The sequence below is a fragment of the Dunckerocampus dactyliophorus genome, chromosome 1 (genome assembly GCF_027744805.1).
Source record: "Dunckerocampus dactyliophorus isolate RoL2022-P2 chromosome 1, RoL_Ddac_1.1, whole genome shotgun sequence".
In the NCBI taxonomy this organism is placed as follows: Eukaryota; Metazoa; Chordata; class Actinopteri; order Syngnathiformes; family Syngnathidae; genus Dunckerocampus; species Dunckerocampus dactyliophorus.
In genome coordinates, this window is record NC_072819.1 from 51,221,431 (window position 1) to 51,241,039 (window position 19,609).

Below are 19,609 nucleotides of genomic sequence, written 5' to 3' on the forward strand. Positions count from 1 at the left end.
TTGGCTATCAGTTCCAAGTGTCTATATAAGTTTATACCTATGGAAATGGTTAAACATGCTAATGTTAGCATGCTAACAATGATAACAACTAACATTTATGTATGTTCATAAATATAAACATGTCTAAAATGGCAACATGGTTACAGTTAGCTTGCTGACATGATTACACTAAGGGTCTATGTAAGTTTATGTATAAAAATGGCTAAACATGCTAACATTAGCAGTCTAGCAATGTTAATGTTTAGCATCCTTACATCTACTATGACAGTTCTAAGTATTTAAGTTTGTAGCTAAAAAAATGGTTGCTAACTAATGCTAACATTAGTGTGCTAGCAATCCTAACATGCTAAGACCTAGCATGATAGCGCTAAATATATACGTTTATAGCTATGACAATGGCTAAAATGCTACCATGCTAACGTTAAAATGTTAACATGCTAACATTAGCATGCTAGCAATGCTAACATGCTAAGACCTAACATAAGAGCTCTAAATATTTATGTAAGTTTATAGCTATGAAAATGGCTAAAATGCTAACATGCCAACATTAGAATGTTAACATGCTAACAGTTAGCTTCGTCAGCGAACTAACAAGTGCTGGTAGCCTAGGCCTTAAATACAGTAAGAGTGGGCGGAATTGGTGTGCCAACACCCTCCTCCTATTGGTTCCTTACACTAAGACTGGGAGGAGTTGTGGTCTAATCCTCTCCTCCATTAGCACCTCCGATCAAAGGGAAGTGTCGCTCCCTGTAGTTGGGTATGAACGACTCTGATACTGGCTCGTTAGCATCTATTGTTCTGCCTCGGCCCTGGCTTCACCTCATTTGCAAGACTAAGAGCTGTGGGTTTTGGTCTCAGTAACCTGCTGAACACAGGGTCCAAATTAAACCTCAAACCACCATTCCGATTCAATGATGGGTTCTGTTGTTTGACAAAAATAGCTTCCTTTACTCCTCTTTCAAACCATCTGTTTTCTTTGGCCAAAATCTTTACCTCGCTGTCCTCAAAAGAGTGATTGGTTGCTTTAAGGTGTAGATGTACTGCTGATTGAGGACCACTAGAATTGTCCCTGCGATGTTGATAAAGCCTTTTTTGGAGCATTTGCTTAGTTTCCCCAATGTAGTGCTCTTTGCATTCCTCATCTTTACAGTGGATGGAATAGACCACATTGCTCTGTTTTTGGTTTGGAGCCTTGTCTTTAGGATGCACTCATTTTTGTCTCAGGGTATTTACTGGTTTGAAATAGGTAGGAATTTTGTGTTGCCATAAGATCCTCTGGAGTTTTTCGGAGACCCCCGCTACATAAGGGACTATCACTCCTCTCCTTTTTGCTTCTGTGGGCTTTTGGGTTTCTTTCCCACAAAAAAAAAGCCCAGGAGTAAAGGAAGCTATTTTTGTCAAACAACAGAACCCATCATTGAATCGGAATGGTGGTTTGAGGTTTAATTTGGACCCTGTGTTCAGCAGGTTACTGAGACCAAAACCCACAGCTCTTAGCAAATGAGGTGGAGCCAGGGCCGAGCCAGAACAATAGATGCTAACGAGCCAGTATCAGAGTCGTTCATACCCAACTCAGGGAGCTACGCTTCCCTTTGATTGGAGGTGCTAATAGCAAGAGAGGATTATACCACTACTCCTCCCAGGCTTAGTGTAAGGAACCAATAGGAGGAGGGTGTTGGCACACCAATTCCGCCCACTCTTACTGTATTTAAGGCCTAGGCTACCAGCACTTGTTAGTTCGCTGACGAAGCTCTTTGGATGAGGAGCGAAACGTCCGACACCTTCTTCACAGAAGTACAGATGACGTCTCAAGAAGCCTTTTCCTAGTTGGACAACTCCTGTACGACTGAGAGCCTACACAGACACAATGCTAACAGTTAGTTTGGTAAAATGATAATAATGCTGAGTGTCTATGTAAGTTTATATCTATGAAAATGGCTAAACATGCTGACATATTAGCGTGCTAACACCTACCATACTAATATTTAAGTCAGCTACTAGCTACAAAAATGGCTATTACACATACTCTACCTGTATACGCAGTATAGAATAATATGTTGTTTTTTTAATCACTTGCCTTTAATGCCCATATAGCCAGTTTCTACACTGCTTCCCAGCTAGCACAAGAACGTTCTAACAACGTTCTGGCTTCTCTGAATTCCACAGCTCACAAGGCAATTAGACAAATGTACTCACCATCATAGATTCGGGGCTCCAAACTTAGCAGCTAGTGGAATATGGGAGCTGTAAACCAAAAAAAAAAAAAAAGGTTTTAAGTCGGGGCTGATGCAGTTCCACTCCAATCCTGTAGGTGGCTGTAGTGCCCTTTAAGAAAACACTTAACAACTGACAAACTACAGACAACAGACTTTTTTTTTTCTTTAAGCGCCCACACGGGACATATATCCATGAGTAGCATATGTGGAGAAGCACGACTCAGCAGTTCACGTACTGTGGTACATCAGCCAGCTGCTATGTCGCAGCTGAGAGCTTACCACAGAAGAAGATGGAAAATGGCAACTCCAAGAAGACCGCGACTGAATTAACCAAACTAGAATGGCTGCATTTTGTAATGCAGTACAACTGCAATGCGTTGTAATAAATAAAACCACAAGACATAACATTTTACATTAGCTTCAAAATCAAAACTGTGCATTATTGTCTTTATATGAAGATTTTTATCATACAAATCTTGTATTCGATTCATTCGGCTGACAAATTCTGTTTTATATGAACACTTTTTATGCTGTAAAGTCATAAGAGTAGATAGACGCCGCAACGAGCGAGCCGTACGTCAACTTCGCCGTCATATTGGACGTGTCAAAATGAATACAAGTCCATGTACTTACTTTCATGAAGCGCCTTTCTACAAAGACATTTCAGTAAATGCCTCTCGTATATACATTCACTAATACACTTGGGAAACAGTTAGGCACCAAAAACAATGTATTTGATCTTCTCGGATTTTTGGTGGATATAATTACTTGTATGCGTTTACAGCGCAGCTTTGACACATCCAATATGGCGGCGACATTGACGTACGGCTAAGCGCTCGGTGCGGCGTCTACGTATATATGTCTGTGCTGTAAGGTGACGTAATTTTGATGGACCAGCACGACGAACACTCGCCTTTTATCAAAAGTGGAATTCAAAACCCACCGTGAAAATGAAGCAGATCAGAAGAATTCAGCCGCCATCACCGTAAACAGGTGCACGTGCGTCACTTACGTCAATAGGGTGTGACTCGAGCGCCTACTGGTGGACAATTCAAGTATCACAAGTATACTCGCTACACTGAGAGCAGATAATGTGTAAGCATAGATCAGGGTGTCCAGGCTTTATCCAGCGAGGCTCACATAGTGAAAAATGAAAGGATGCAACTTTGCCACTTTGATATTTAGCAAAGCAACACATGTAGAAATGAAAAGAACTTTTATATATTTCATGAAAAGAGTGTATCTCTATGGAGGTGAAAAAGCGTATTGGTAGCATGAACTTTGGTCTTTGCCCAAATTTCCCCTTTTTTGCTTTTGTTTTTATTTTCCACGCATTTCAACTTTTATCTTAAATAATATTATTACTTTCTTTTCCCCAACCTAATTAAAAAATGACTATTTTATTTGGATTGAAAAAAATATTAAAAAAATTCACACTTCAACTCTGTGCTACTAAAATGACATTTTTTGGTCATAAAAGTTAGTCTTTTTTTCTCGTTACATTACAACTTTTTTCTTTAATATTTTGACTTTATTCTCATAAAATGACACTTTTGTCCATTTCTGCTGTTTTATTTTTTATTTTACAACTATTTCAAATTTCTTGTAAATTTTCTTCTCGCAATATTATGACGTTATTCCCATACTTTGACCTTATTCCTATAGTATTATGACTTTCTCCTCAACCTAATTTGCCAAAAATTACAACTTTATTTTGTTTTGTGTGTTTCTCCAAATATTACATTTAATTTTTTTTTTTATTTATCAACTTCATGCTACTAAAAGTATATCATTAAAAAATAATATTACAAAGTCATTCTCATATAACTTTTACTTGTAAAATTTACTACTGATTTTCTGATTTTTGCTGTTCGGATTTTTTTTTGTAGTTTTCTTGTTATAGTTTTAGAAAATTAAAAAAAAACAGATGCAAGCCACAAATGCTCCCCGGGCCACACTTTGGACACCGCTGCAATCGGTGAAAGAAGAAAACTGGTGAAAAATAAAATAAAAATGCAAAACAAGCAAACAGTACTTTAAAAAACCTGACAGAAAACAGCTTGTGCATTAATAAAGTAAAGTAAAAAATTCGAGTATATAAAGTAAGAATACATTGAAAGAACAATAAATATAAACTAGGGCTGTCAAACATGGCGCGTTTCATTCATTACGTTAACCATTTTTAGCCTAACTGATGCATGCGCATCACATCAAGCCATACCTCTCTGTGACGACGACAGACGGAAGTGCAACACTTAGTGAAACACTCTGTGCGCGGCACAAACACCACACCGGATAGGCGGAATAATAGCCTTTTTATTGAAGTCCAACAATCACCACATAGCACCACAATCCCGAACAAGAGATGCTGTCGCCACTCTTCACTTCCTGTCCGTCCCCCTTTTCACCCCCCCAACCCTGGAACACATCTTTTCCTGGCAACAAATACACACACACATGACACCCCGAAGGGTCATTAGAACAGTGTAGTGTCCCCACACAGTCACACAAGTCTGACGCTCTTTTATAGCTTTATGCTAATCTGAACACATCAACAGCAGTGTAATTCCAACACCATATATGTATCTCCAGCTCGCAAAACACGTCGCTTGTCCTCATCAGAACCACACTTCCTCATTGTCATGAGACGCATTCATGGATACCCCGAAAATCACAATAACATCGTAAATACGTGCGTGTGCGTTTAAAGAAAAAGACAAAGACAGACAATAAGTGGATATTCTTATTACTCACTAACGTAACTCTTACTACGGAAGTACAAGTTGATGTGTTTAAGTATGCCCGGAAATCCCAGAAAATACATCTACACTCGTGAATTGAACGTGAATTCAACTTAAATTACTTGGTGTCCTTGAAAGCAACTCTGCATGGCTCTTCATAACACGGTTCAAGTTTGATTCAAATGTTGTGCTACTATTAAAGAGACTAGTGTCAGGCAAATAGCTTGTAAGACATTTGTGCTGTGTTTTACTTTGAGTTAAACTTTCAGTTCATTCGGAGCTCTTAATACATACCAACATATACCTAACTGTGTCCCGTAATTGATCTTGTTGATCATTTCTTCATAAATTACAGTCAAAATGAGCATATTTCACACGTAGCTGCAAACGGTGATTCATCACGATTAACTTACTTAAAAACTGTGATTAATTTGATGACAATTTGTAATCATTTGACAGCCCTAATATAAACTAAAAAATAAGTCAAGAGATTAAAGATGAATTAAACATTTGGTACATGTTTTTATCCAATGTTGTTTAACATCAATAATACATATTTTTATTGTGAGTACATCCAATGTGAGAATATCCATGACTTGTTGGAAACAACACTTCTTTCTAGAATTTCTATTTATGAGTTCATTAGTTCCCACTCCATTGTACCCTAACGACTGTCGTTTGACACCACTAAAGAGCCACTCATTCCTGTCAGGACGTGCCTCCTCCGTTAGAGGATAAATAGATTGGATCTTGCACCAAGCTCTCAGACTGGAGCTGTCCTATCCAGTGTGACTGGTGTGTATCCCACCTAATAAATACATTCAATGAAAGTGCAGCGTGGGCTGGGTTCTTTTCCCGGGCCTGATTTTGTCACATGTGATGTACTAGTGTAACCCGCCCTGTTTCGCACCTGCCCGCACCAGGGCACGAACACAGGACCTTCGTAATGGCAGGCGAGGGCGCTGACCACACGACCAAAAGCCCAGACTGTTGGCCGCGTGTTCAGTGCAGCTCTTGAGGCAGAGGGAGTGAGGTTTTACCAACGTACACTCGCACAGCCTCACAGGCTGGCATCCGTTCCACTTGGACAGTGCAAACATCCGCCTGAGAAGGAGAGCGTCTTACACAAGTGCAACTGCGGCATTTTGACTGATTGGATTGACTTCAGCAGCAGCTGGAATCGGAGCCACTCTTCCTGCTCAGCTTCACCGTGTTGGTGTGGATGAGGTGGTCCGCGCGCTCATCTAGCATGAGAATCAGGCGAACTGCCTCTTCAAAGGCTGTCGCCACGTTGGTAGCATCCTTGGCGCTGGTCTCAAAGTACAGGAGCCCGCCGTTGTCGCGGCACCACCGCCGCGCGTCCTCCCCTGACACCTGTCGCTCGGTGATGTCCAGTTTGTTGCCCAGCACCACAAAGGGGAACCTGTCGGGCTCCCTGAGGTCGGCGAAGTAGGCGAACTCTTTCTTCCAGTTGGCCAGGTTGCAGAAGCTCTGCGCGTCGTCCACGCTGAAGGTGAGCAGGCAGCAGTCAGAGCCGCGGTAGAAGGGCGTGCGCAGGCTGCGGAAGCGCTCCTGGCCCGCCGTGTCCCAAATCTGCAGCGTGACACCCTGGCCGTCCACCTCCAGCTCCTTGTTGAGGAACTCCACGCCGATGGTGTGGAAGAGGTGGGAATCGAAGTTGTGGGTGACGTAGCGGTTCATGAGGGACGATTTTCCCACGCCACCGTCACCCAATAGAATGACCTTGAACAGAGGGGACTTTGAGGTCATGGCTGAAGCGAGGTTTTATATCCGCTGAGGATGCAAAAGAGCAGAACATTGTTCAGTGGGGACATAAATCACTTCGCTGCAATGATTACTTTGTTATTTGCGGCACATTCATTTGACATGAGACATCATCAGGTGTGTCCAATTTGACTTAACTGGTCCAAAAATGATGATTTATTTACTACAAACAATACAATTGTGTCAGACAGGACAATTAAATGTTCTTCCACTAGATGGCAGAAGGTACATAATTACCGTAACCAGTGTACATGACACCCATGCATTGTGCACCGTTGGATCTTAAGGAGCTTCTAAGTAGATCTTCAAAATGCAAAAAGAAGAAATGGGAGCGTGACAAAAAAAAATTGAGTGAGCAATTTATTGCAAACAATTGTGAATGTGAAATAGGCTGTAAATAGGCTGAACGTCTAAGACCACATTGCCACACAGACAAGGGTCTTCAGTCATGAGGGATGCCCCCCTGCAACATCTCTGCATAGCCGCCTGCCGTTTGACGGCCCTGCGCAACCTGAAGCTCCATTGTTCCATCGAAGGAGCATGATGGTGGAAAACATCTCAGGTGGGATCTCCTTGTCATGCCAGTAAGGATGGAAGCCATCAGGCCCGTCAAGGTTACATTTTTTCGAGGGATGACCAATATTGGCTTTTGTGCCGATATCTGAATTTCTACCCTACGTACCTTTCGTCTTGTCCTGAAGCTCCCATCCATGAGTTTGAACGGCTTCAAGTTGGACTTAACATTGGAAGCCGTCGTATGAATCAAGGTGGTCTAACAGTATCAATCCGATGTGAAATTGAAGATGAGGAAGTCATCTACCTAACAAACATGTATACGAACGGAAATACACCCGATATCATATGAAGAAGCAGCATTTTCACAGATAATCCCCACGGGCTCACTCTCCTAATCGAGTGTCAGATTTGACCGTCGCTTACTTCCAGGGATCGTAACATTCCTACTGGTGAGGACAGGCAGCATGGAAAATGGATGGCTGGAATGGCTGGAGCGAGCTAGCTTGCTACGAGCCACCCACGGTTGTTTACAAGCTGGAGAAGCGGTCTGATGAGGTCATCATATGTGTGACTGAAAACACGAGAGCCCATAGGCCTACGGACACGACAGCATTATGTTTATCATCGGCTTTCATTGGGGGGGTAAATCCCCATACCGATATGACAATGGTGGGACGATATTGTCGGACATCCCTCATTTTTTCCTCCTCAGAGAATAAAACTTTCTTCCACCTTCCAATGTTCCATGGTCGGTGCTCTTGTGCAAATTCCAGCTTTGTGGCGTTGAGGGAGACGAGGCCTTTGCAGACGTTCTTTGTTCTTAAAATCCTTATTTTGCAGACGGCGTCTGGTGGTTATTGGACTGCACTCGGCACCAGCAGCAACACTCATTTGGGCCGAGGATGGTCCCGTGCCTTGACGGACAGCCAATCGGATCCTCCAGCTCAGCGACGGTGACGTTTTTGTGGGTCTACCGCTTGACTTCAGGATCTTTTAAGAAGTTAAAAATGACTGTTTCACTGTGTCCAACCTCAGCAGCAATGGCACTCTGCCGGAGGCCTCCACACCCCCACCGCCTTCAAAGAGAGAAAGCTTTTCTGCCTTTGCCATCAAGAGACATCATGACAGCACTGAATTTGAATCCACATTTTTGCCAAGATTTCGCTGCGGTCTTAAACTTTTGATCAGCTTATGAGCAGCATGTTTCACTTTGATGCTTATTTGCCAAACATTTCTTGCTCCCGTTTCTTCTTTTGGCCTTTTGAAGCTCTTCTCAGAAAAGACCCAACAGTGCAAAATGTACATTCTTGCAACGTGAGACAGTCTGAGCAGTGGAAACGCGCTCGTGTGTCACCTCTAAAGAAATGTGTTTCGACGTCTTGGCCTGCATAGTAAAGTCATGTGACTGACTAATCCCATGAAGCAGCCTTGTGGTTATGCTGTGCAATTAGCCCCTCTCCAGCCACCGGGGAGGGGGGGGGTTATGTCATGCATGGAATCTATCTCACAAGGCAAGTGACGAAAATCAACACGGACAACAGCAGAATCGTTCCTTACCATCCTATCGGCACGCTCCTCATTGGTGCGTTTTCATGTGGGCGTGGCTGCAAGAGAGGCACAGGTTGACTTGACTTCCACCAAACCCTGAAGAATAAATTAACTCATTTCATCCCGAATGGCTTGGCCTATAAAACAGTTTTTAACTGCAAATGTCATCCCTCGTTTATTGAGGGTCATGGCGTCCAGACCAAACCGTGACAAGCCGATTTCCGCACAGCAAGATTGCGTGTTTATAAATCTAATCTTTTTGTAGTTCGAGCAGAGAAAACCTGTTTACGACCTTCTGTTAACATTATTAGAGCTCTCTAGACATGAAATAACACCCCTATAATCGCCTTTACACTCTAATTACCCAATATAGTTGACCTATTGTCATTTCCACTGTTCCAGCCACACCCACTAAATTTAGAAAGAAAAACAGATTTGTGCATACAGTGGTGTGAAAAAGTGATTGCCCCCTAAAGCTAATAAGTGGTTGGGCCCCCTTAGCAGCAACAACTGCAATCAAGCGTTTGTGATAACTTGCAATGAGTCTCTTCCAGCGCTGGGGAGGAATTTAGCAGAATTGTTGTCATTCAGTCACATTGGAGGCTTTTCCTTTTTAAGGTCATGCCACAGCATCTCAATAGGATTCTTTCCTATGGTGGAGTCATGAACACTGACCTTAACTGAGGCAAGTGGGTCTTCTGTTGTTGTCGTGGGGCCTTTTGTGACCTCTCGGATGAGTCGTGTCTGCGCTCTTGGGGTCATTTTGGTTGGCCGGCCACTCCTGGGAAGGTTCACCACTGTGCCATGTTTTGGCCATTTGTGGATAATGGCTCTCACTGTGGTTGGCTGGAGTTCCAAATAACCTTTTCCACACTGATAGATCTCAATTAATGTCCTATATTTTAACAAGGGGGGTGTAATCCATTCTTTTATTTCTCCCTTAATAATAAAAAGTTAGATTTAAAAAGTGCATCAAGTGTTGAGTTGTGTTGTCATTGACTAATATTTACATTTGTTTGATGATCTGAAACATTGAAGTGGGACAAACATGCAAAAAAATAAAAGATCAGGAAGGGGGCCAACACCTTTTCACACCACTGTATGCTCCAGTTTCCCTCTGACACGTAACTTTATTCTCTTAAATTTACGAGAAAAAAAGCTGGAAAAAGTTGCTTTTCCTCTCGTAAATGTACAACTTTTTTTCCGGTAAATTTATTCTCATAAATTTACACATTTTTTCCTCAGAAATTTGCGACTTTTTTCCCCTCATAATATCACGACTTTGTTCTCGTCAATTTACGATTTTTTTTCTCATAAATTTGTAAATATTACAACTTTTTTCTTTTAACGTCCCAACTTTCTTCTGGTAAATGTGCATGTTTTTAAGCGTACTTCCGTTTCAGCACAAGAGACAGACTGCTGCTGTCACATGCGGCCTCGGGGGAAAAATACCAAACGTGTCTCAAGTGTGTCTTTGTCTCGGGTCTTTGGGCAGCGTGGCGACACGGTGAACGGACACGCCTGTCATAACTATTCAGCATTTCCAAACGACCTCACATGAGACGACTCTCATTACGATATCGCTATCATTGATATTACATTCTTGAGTTGGGTTGAGCACATGACAAACCTGATAAACCATATTTAGTCAACATTTTCAGCAAACGTGAGACGTTGGAAGCCTTACCTTCAGAGCTGGCGTGGAAGGAAGACAGCCTTTAACCGCAGAAAGCTGGGCGATTGCATTTAGTATGTGGGAGGCGGGGGCACGGCTCAGTGTGCGCTGGCCTGAGGGTGCTCATGTGTCCGCGTGTTTGTGTCACGCCTCCACTCATCATGTGCACGCCGCCACTCTTTGTCGTTTCAACCCGTGGAAAAAGAATCCCTTTGTGTATTGTTGACTTCCAGTCGGAGATGGAATCATTCATGCATTCTGGGGGGGTTGTCCCTGATTACTACTTGGTTTAAATACACAAACATGCACTTTCAAATGCTCTCTGATTCTGATGGGACCCAAAGTACCATGCGTGCCCTCTGCCCATGTCGGGTTTATTTGGACTACGTTTATGTGTCCCGACTGAGCAACCCATCAGTGGCTGATTAGTGAAAAGCAGTTGATGAAGTTCACAGCGAAGGGATCCTGCAACACGATTGGACACGATCCACGGTCTGAAAGTGCTTATTTACTACAAATAATGCATCTTTGTTCATCAGGCCACTGCGGGGGGGCATCCAAAGTGCGGCCCAGGGGCCATTTGCGGCCTGCGGCACGTTCCAAAAATATGATCGACAAAAGGTGGTGATCTCACGAGAATAACCTCGTCATGTTATGAGGAAAAATAATGTCGTTTTAGTCGCATAAGGCCAAAATATTAAAGAAAAAAGGCGCTATTTTTAAATGTCGTAATATAACGAGAAACAAACAAAACAACAAGTTATAATGTTATAAGAATGAAGTCAAAATATGAAGAGAAAATTGAGAAGAATAAAGTTGAAATAGTTGAAATTTTTTTTTCAAAACAACAAATGGAAAAAAGAGCTGTCATTTTACAAGAATAAAGTCAAAATAAAAAAAGTCGTATTCTAAACAAAATAATGCCGTTTAGTAGCTGAGAGTTGAAATATCAAATACATTCAAAAATATGTAAAACGTTATTTTATTATGAGATTAAAAAAAATAAGTTGCAAAGTTTTTGGAAAATGAGGTTGGGGAAAAAGACAAAATGGGACGTGTGACGTGACAGGCAATTATACGGCAGGAAGTACATAACTAACCTACAGTATTTCCAGGCGCGTGTCCAGCATGATTATCGGTCAGGTGTGCCTCAGGCTGAGCACAATAAAAGGCCACTTCAAAATGTGACGTTTTATGCGTCTGTGTAGGCTCTCGGTCGTACAGGAGTTGTCCATCGAGGGAAAGGCTTCTTGAGACGTCATCTGTACTTCTGTGAAGTTATAGTTGTTGCCCTTGAATTGAACGTTCATTACTTGACCGTAAGCCAACTCAGACGACGCAGTACAACTGCACATTGTGGAGTGGCCTTTTATTGTGGCCATGCTGTCCAATCAGCATCTTGATATGCTACACCTGTATCATCTGGGCTCACTGACACACATTTATTTCAATTTGTGTTCATGTGAGAGAGGCAGGCCTTTTGTGTCCATACCGAAAGATTTACAGTACATCAGCTCAGGCAGACGGGGGCGGTGGCCCCCCTTTTCAAGAAGCGTGAGCGGAGGGGGGACTCCTCAGCCTCCCTGGGAACGTCTATTCCAGGGTGCAATGTGCAATGTGGTTTTGGTCCCGGTCGCGGAACACCAGCTCTACACCCTTGCTGGTGTTCTCCTGGATGGTACTTGTGGAAGTAAATGATGCAGGCTGCATAATCACATAGCTGAGTACTAAGTGATGAACTCCCTAGCAGACAGGCTCTGATAACTGCGTAGCTTAGCTTAAAAGGTGGCTGGCAGGTCAGACATGGAATTGTACGGTTTCTCCCAACAGAGGAACGACACCTGGATGATCTGATGGGAGGGGCTGCTGTAATGGGGGAACGCATCCGTGGCCGATGCAGAGGCTCTGGAGCCACATGAAGAGATGGGCGGCCCCGTGCCGCTCCATGAAAGATCAGATGAAGAGCAAGTTAGGGTCGTTGGAAAGACTATGTCTCTCAGCTGGCCTGGGAACGCCTCGGGATCTGCCTGGAGAAGCTGGACCAAGTAGCCGGGGAGGAGGAAGGGGTGGATGAAATGAAAAATATCTGAATTAAGTAATGGCAGATTAAAAACTCAAACATCAGTGATCAGTGACCAAATGCAGCAAATGAAAATCTAAAACACAATAGAAAAATGGAAGGAGGAAGGAAGGAGCTGGATGAAGTAGTCGGGAGGTCTGGGTTTCCCTGCTTAGGCTGCTCCCCCCGTGACCCGACCTCGGATAAGTGGTAGACGATGGATGGATGCATTTCAACTGTTTTTCCCTACAATACCCCTTTTCGCTGTTTTTCTGAAAGTCTTTTGGAATAATTGTATTTTTCTTCTGTGCCACAGGGCTGCACTTTGGACGCCCTGCAATAGTTAGGCCGTGCTGGCCTGGCTGTGTTGATAATAAACACCAACAATTGTTCACCGGGACTGAAAGGGTGAAATCCTTCACCTCCAAGATCCCAACGCAAGCAAGGACCCGAGACAGATCACAATCACAAGCCGTCAGCAACATCTGGTTTGAATAAAAACATCTGAAATGCCACAAAAGAGAAAAAGGTATTTCAATTTCATCTGAAATTGCTCGTGAGTGCAACAAACATTCCCCGTCGGAACGACGTGACTGCTTTGCGGCAACGCACCGTGCCATGCAAGTCCTAGGAAAAGTGAACCATTTGAACGTTTCGTCTTGAAAAAGACCAACTTAGTCCTCTTGCTACCAACTAGTAAGGCAGGTTTGTCTGAATAAATCCACAAATAAGAATCCCAGTAAGTCATCATTTCGATGCAAAACAAACATCTGCACAACTTTCATCACAAATTGCATCCATCCATCCATCGTCTACGCTGCCTATCCTCGCTAGGGTCGCGGGGGTATGCTGGAGCCTATCCCAGCTGCATTCGGGTGAGAGACGGGGTACACCAGCCAACGGCAGCATATTTACAATCTAAAGGCCAACTTGGTGATAATTCCACACCATGGACATCCTGAGCTAGCAAGCTTGTTGCTGCGTGGAACACCACGATATCACTCGTGTCGATATCATTATTGGCAGAAAAAACATAGAGTCGCCCATCGGCAGCCACCTCGCCCTTCGAATTTCGCGGTTTCACCCATCACGGTGTTTCAAAAATCTATAAACTCATTCATACCAAAGACGTAACATTCGTGTTTAGAAACCCGAACGTCCGATCCCGACAACGTATTCATGTGTTTTAGGGCGAGAGGCAAAAAGAGGTGATGACCCAACTCCCCACTGATGGTTTTCACTTTCAGAGCAATTTTACGCCATAAAAACGGCCACAAAGTGTCAGAAGTGCACTTGATAATAGCTCGGCAGAGATCGTGTGGACAAACACACGTGACAGGAAGGAGGAAGTGAGAGAGCGTGGATGAGTGTAGCGTGCAGAAGGTTAGCATTGTCAGGAGATGTTAACGCATGCACATGCACACACTCCCAAATGTGAAAACTGTACATCGTTCATGGTGTTACATTTGTAAATACATTATTTTGATGTAAAAAAACATTTTTGTGTTATGTTGGTAAAGTTTATATATTTCAGCTGCCACAAAAGCACCAAATATTTGTGACAAGGTGAAGATTATGCTTGAAATGTTCCCTTTTCAAGTCGGGAACTGGTATTTCCCCAAAACGTACCCGTTCTAATGCTGATTACTAAAGAACCAAAAAAGAAGGAAACTGATGAAAGACAGGAGTCTAATCTTTCTTTTGGTAGCTTCCATGTTTACATCGCAAACATGAAGCATTTTCAAGCCTAAAAATGAACTAAAATACCAATGTAAGGCATTCAGACGACGCATGCAAAGACTTTGATGGTACGTAGTACTCTATGCTGGTCACTAGGTGTCAGTAACGTTACTGTAATGTTGGCTGAGACACACAAGCACCAGACTCCATCGCCGGAACAGCAGGCTTTTATTGCAGGTTGGAATGATCTCACAACAGGCACAATAACCCCTGATAAAAAATCCCGAGTAAAAACACGAGCTCCTTTTGCGGCCGTTACCCACGCAAAGCTGGAACTCAACTCTGAATCCCCGACGTCACTTCCTGTCCGCCAAGCACCCCCTCACTCACACGTGCTGATAATTCCCCTAAAAGTAGGACGTAACACAGCTGTTATGATTTTTGGCGCAGCTGCGCCACACGCTATTGTCTCCCTGGAGAAACTCGCTGCAGTGCACACGTTCTGTTTTATTGTTTTCCTTTAGTCTTAATGTGAAACGACTGACAATATTTACTGATCATCTTATCACATGAAATGTGACCACGTGCCGTCTGCAATTTGCTTGCATATCACGAAGGGTACGTGTAACCCTGGTCGGGAATCACTGCTGAGGGAACACATTTATTGCAACACACACAAGCACGAGTCTTATTTATGTCTTAAATGGCTTCTTTGCTCTTATTTTGCCAACTATGCTGGGAAATGCGATTGTAAAGGTGACTGTGGGGGTGTTATCTTGTATCTACAGGGCTCTAATAATGTTAAAAACTGTATTTAGAAGGTTGTAAACAGGGTTTCTATGCTCCAACTGCGAAAATATTTCATTTATAAGTAAGGAGTCACTTAGTGCGGATACAATCAAGGGCAATAAACGAGGGATTACTGAAGACCGTATCTCATATTTATGCCGATATCAAACAATATTTTTGACATCCCTGTAGAAGGGGAAAAGATGCTAAGCAACTAAAATGTAACCAGGAGCCATTTTGGACATTATCCTGGGCCTCTGATAGTTTTCACCCAAGTACAAATGTTTTAAGGGACCAAATGAACTTTTTTCCCACTCATGTTTTCAGTATCAGTAGATCAGTCAAACTGCTTACGTTCCAACCTGTGAGAAACTTTAATCCAGCGGCACACGACTCTTCAAATCACTTGTGTGCGTGTGGGACAGGAAGAAAAGCTCTGACTCGCACAGCTGATACACTTGTCTACGACAGTACATCTTTTCGAGACTTTTGTCTTGGGGAAACACGAGCGTGTGATGCCGAGGTAGCCTCGCCTTTTGTCGACCAGCAGGCGCTGCTCGACGAAGGAGCGCTTTTGAACGCCACCTTGCTGCAGGGCGTACCGTCACAGGACAGGACAGTCTTCAGAGGCAGACCCAGCGACTGTGGTACCACTGCCGCCCGCACCCGCCGCACGTCACAAAGGTCATCGCGTCATCATCAGGGCCTCCGCGCCGCACCCACGCCGGCAGGAAGAGTGCCCCCCGGTTCACCTGTGTCACCCTGCAGTTTGAACGGCCGCACCGCTCACAGTGGATCTTCCGCGTCTCCGTCCCTTCCTCCCCACGCGGTAGCTGCCTCTCGCTCACGCCACGGGACGAGTACTCCCTCCTCAGCCGCCGCAGCTCGTCACAGGCCATCTCCTCGGCCGACATGCGGGCAAAAACCTCGGGCGCCAAGGAGCCACCCAAGAGGCCGCGGCGAAGGTGGCCGCTTTTAGGGTTCTTTAGGTTGGCCACTTTGCTCCTCACGCGGGCTTTGTATTTGACCTGGTTGCGTGCGTGGAGGCGGTGGATGTGCCGCTCGACCTCTGCCGCCAGCACCGTGGCCTTGCCCAGGTCACATGGTTCGGGGCTGAGGGCGGAGACGAGGAGCTGAACACATTTGGCCCTTACAGAGGTTCCTTCTAGAGGAGGAGGAGAGGAGTTACATGAGTGGGGATCTCCTTCATCCACACCCTTGGCACCTGCAGGATCCATTGTTAGGCGCTTCCTCTTCCTGTACCGCCTCCTCCACTTGGACAGCAAACATCTCACCGCCTTCCTCACACCTCCATCAAAGCATCCTTTGAGAATCTTGAAAAGAACGTTGCTGATGTCCTCCAGGTGCTCTGCAGTGACGTCAGTCTTGTCAAGCTCGCCGACGAGAGTTAAGATGTCGGCGTAGCTTTGGTCTGCGTGCAGTTTCTCAAGCCGCAAAGCACAGCGGGAGATTTCGTCTGCGTGCATGGTGGCTGCTTACAAGGACAAGCATTTGTGTAGACAACCGCATGTCACGTCTGCGTGCGCGTCTGTGTGCGTTCATTTACCTGAACTGTGCAGCAGACGTCAACAAGCTGCCGTCTGCATGGGCGCGGCCATGTTGGACTCCAAGTGGGGCGCTACTTACGTTTGGCCGCCAGAGGGTGCTGTCGCCCTCTGTAGAGCAGATCCACAGACAATAAGCACACACTTTCACAGGAGGCATAGTTTTTTTTGCTCATAAGTTTTTCAGCAAATATTATAATATTCCCAGACTTCAGTTTAAATCCGTGCACGTGTTAGTTTATTTTCCCCAACGTTGCAGTTGTAAAGTAAGCACGTGTTCTGCTTGAATACCTCTGTGGTTTCTGTTGACTGGTCTGCAACTCCGACAAAACCACTAATAGCTGATTGTGTGGCCAAAAACGCTTATTAAACAAGTACATCATTTTGTGAGTCACATTCTCGGGCTGGCTGTGGTATTGCGGATGACTGCAGTTGCAGTCAACATGCAGCAACATGCATGACTTCGAGGCTTTTGCTGTCAAATCGCCCCCAAGCAAGAGTTTGAGCAAGTCCTTCACCTTTCACCTTTTTATGTCTTTTTCATGTCATTTCTGCTTCTGCAGCAGAGAAAGGAGATGCCCAAACTCTTAAAAGATGCATGTTGGTGTTATTTTAACCCAAACCGAAAAGGTGATCTCATCCAACGTGACGCCTGAGAATAAAAGATTGATTTGGGAATGCTGAGTGCTGCGAAGTGATGTGTTTGACTGTGGCGTCCACGTGTCACCTTGATTGGTTCGTCTAGAGTGGCTTGTATGTTGAAATGCATCTCTTGTGGTCTTTTTTAAGCATCATGTATTCTCATGACATATAAGATTATGTAACCGGGGGTGTGACATCACCCACCGAGTTTCATATCAGAGAGAAGCTTTTAGGATTTATACAAAATGAAAAGAACGCGATGCTCCACGTGGAACAGCTTCAAGCAGCCCAAATGAAAGCTGGGAGCTGCAAGGGTGGTTACGGTTTCTCTCCAAATGACTTTACGATCAACGGGAATGTTTGGAGGTGTGTCTCCTGGTTGGAGATGGACGGTCGAGGACGCTGGGTGGGGTCAGCGGAGGTCTTTTTTTTGTGAGCGAGCACGCAGCAAGAGAGAAGAAACAGCAGCCTCGCCTCCCAGTCACCCGAGAGGAATTCTCCTCGGATCTTATCAAATAATTCCCCGCAGCCTGTCGGCGGCCTTTGAGCATTCCTGCTCCGTGGGAGTGGAATTTTACCAGTAGGCTGCCGCCATGATTGCCCGCCGACACTGGGTGGCGCTCTCTGTGCTGTGGTGGCTGCATATCACTTCCTGTCTGTGCTGTCCCCGCCTCCTCCTTCCATGCACACACACGCACACACACGCACACGCACAGAGGAGGAGGGCTGCTTTGCTGAAGTGGTCAGACTCTTCCTGGGCAAATGACAGCATTGCGAAACGCCTTCTCGTGCACACAAACAGCAGGTAGACATGTTGACTCCCAGGAAGAAGGTTCATTCCATACCGACACACTGGTGGCTTAAGTCAGGGGTGCCCAAAGTGCGGCCCGGGGGCCATTTGTGGACCGCGGCTGTGATTTTATCGGCCCGCAGCACAGTCTAAAAATGTAATTCAACAAGGAAACTATTTTAAAAAAAACACCAGCAGCAAAAATGGGAAAGTCAAAGAATTCATTTAAGAGGAGAGTTTTAATCTAGCAAGGAAATAAAAGCCATCATTGTGTCAAGATTGATGTCAAGAAGTGTCATTTCAGTAGCATGAAGTTGAAATATTAAAGAAAAAAAGGTCAAAAACAATGAATAGAGTTGCCATTTTTGGAAACTTAAGTTGGGGGGAAATGTAGAACACGGGAATAAAGTCCAAATATTAGGAGAAGAAAATACACAAGAAGAAAGTTGAGATATTTGGGAAAAAACATCAACAGCAGAAATTTGACCACAGTAAAGTCAAAATATATCATTTTCATCAATGTTGAAACAAAGAAAACAACTTTTTTTGAAGATATAAAATGCTGACGTTATAATTACGAGAAGAACATTTAAAAGAGGGAAGCTGAAATAGAATAGCTGGGAAATTTAAAAAAACAGAAATGGCAAAAAGAGATGGAATTTTACAGGAATAAAGTCCAAATATTAAGAAAAAAAGTCATCCTCGAATGAAGAACAAAAGTCGCAATTTTATGAGAATAAACTCACGATTATGGAAAACAATCACTTTTTGTAGCGTTTCAAGCGTATCCACAGCGTGGCCAAATGTGGCGTGCTGACAGTCCCAACACCCCCCAAATGATGAGTGTGCAGCGCTGGATCCTAACCACCAGGGTTGAGTGGACGTAGTATCGATATCGGTATCGGCAATCGGTGTAACCCATCCAGTCAAGTGAGTGTCGAGCACTAGGCTAACTCACCTGAACCAGCCATGTGTTCTGCCTGGGCTGGAACCAGGATCCGCGGAGCGCTATCCGTCAAGCTAAAAGCCCGAACTGCCAACTTGATGTCCAGTGCGACTCTTAAGGCGTCAGAGAGTGATTTTTACCAGTGAACATCCGCACAGCCACACTGGCTAGCACCCGTTACCCGTTGCATAGGCATCTAGCTAAAAGCAAGCTAAGCTAAAAGCCCGAGCTGCCAACTCGATGTCCAGTGCGACTCTTAAGGCATCAGGGCCATCCGGGCCTGGGCACCGATCTAGCCTCACCCAGTCTGGTCCGCCCCTGCACACGCCTGCGGATCCAACCAGCGTCCACAGGCAAGACTTGAGCAGTGCTAAGCGGTCAACTCAATTACCAGCGCAACTCTTAAGGTGTCAGGGAGTGATCTGTTACATCAGACCGATACTGGTGTGATGAGATTGACGGGTCGCAAGGGCTGCTGATCTGTTTTGACTGGCGCCCTCGTCATTTTGTCGGGGTGATCAGTGGCCCCCGTGAGCAGGAAAGAGTCACCGTGCATGCGACCACAAACGCTACAAAAGACGATCAAGATGGTGTCTGATGAAGACACCAGGCGTGAAACGGCGCAGCATTTGGACAAGTTAACCTTGAGGACGTGAT

The 19,609-nt window shown here is 44.5% G+C and overlaps 1 protein-coding gene across 5 annotated transcripts; it reads right to left on the reverse strand.

Moving 5' to 3' along the window:
• Nucleotides 1-4,649: 4,649 nt before the first annotated feature.
• LOC129171304 (ras-related protein Rab-9A-like) lies at nt 4,650-16,657 on the reverse strand. Of its 5 annotated transcripts, XM_054760038.1 has the most exons (4): nt 16,577-16,657; nt 10,494-10,739; nt 8,816-8,862; nt 4,650-6,751 (listed from the first exon to the last, which is right to left on the reverse strand). In XM_054760038.1, the coding sequence occupies exon 4, from the start codon at nt 6,725-6,727 to the stop codon at nt 6,122-6,124; it is 606 nt and encodes a 201-aa protein (XP_054616013.1). In that variant the 5' UTR covers nt 6,728-6,751; nt 8,816-8,862; nt 10,494-10,739; nt 16,577-16,657; the 3' UTR covers nt 4,650-6,121. The 5 variants fall into 5 exon arrangements, with proteins under 5 accessions (XP_054616013.1, XP_054615932.1, XP_054616099.1 ...); XM_054759957.1 differs by lacking the exon at nt 16,577-16,657 and having other exon boundaries at nt 10,494-11,346; XM_054760124.1 differs by lacking the exon at nt 16,577-16,657 and having other exon boundaries at nt 8,816-8,902; nt 10,494-11,346.
• Nucleotides 16,658-19,609: the final 2,952 nt, after the last annotated feature.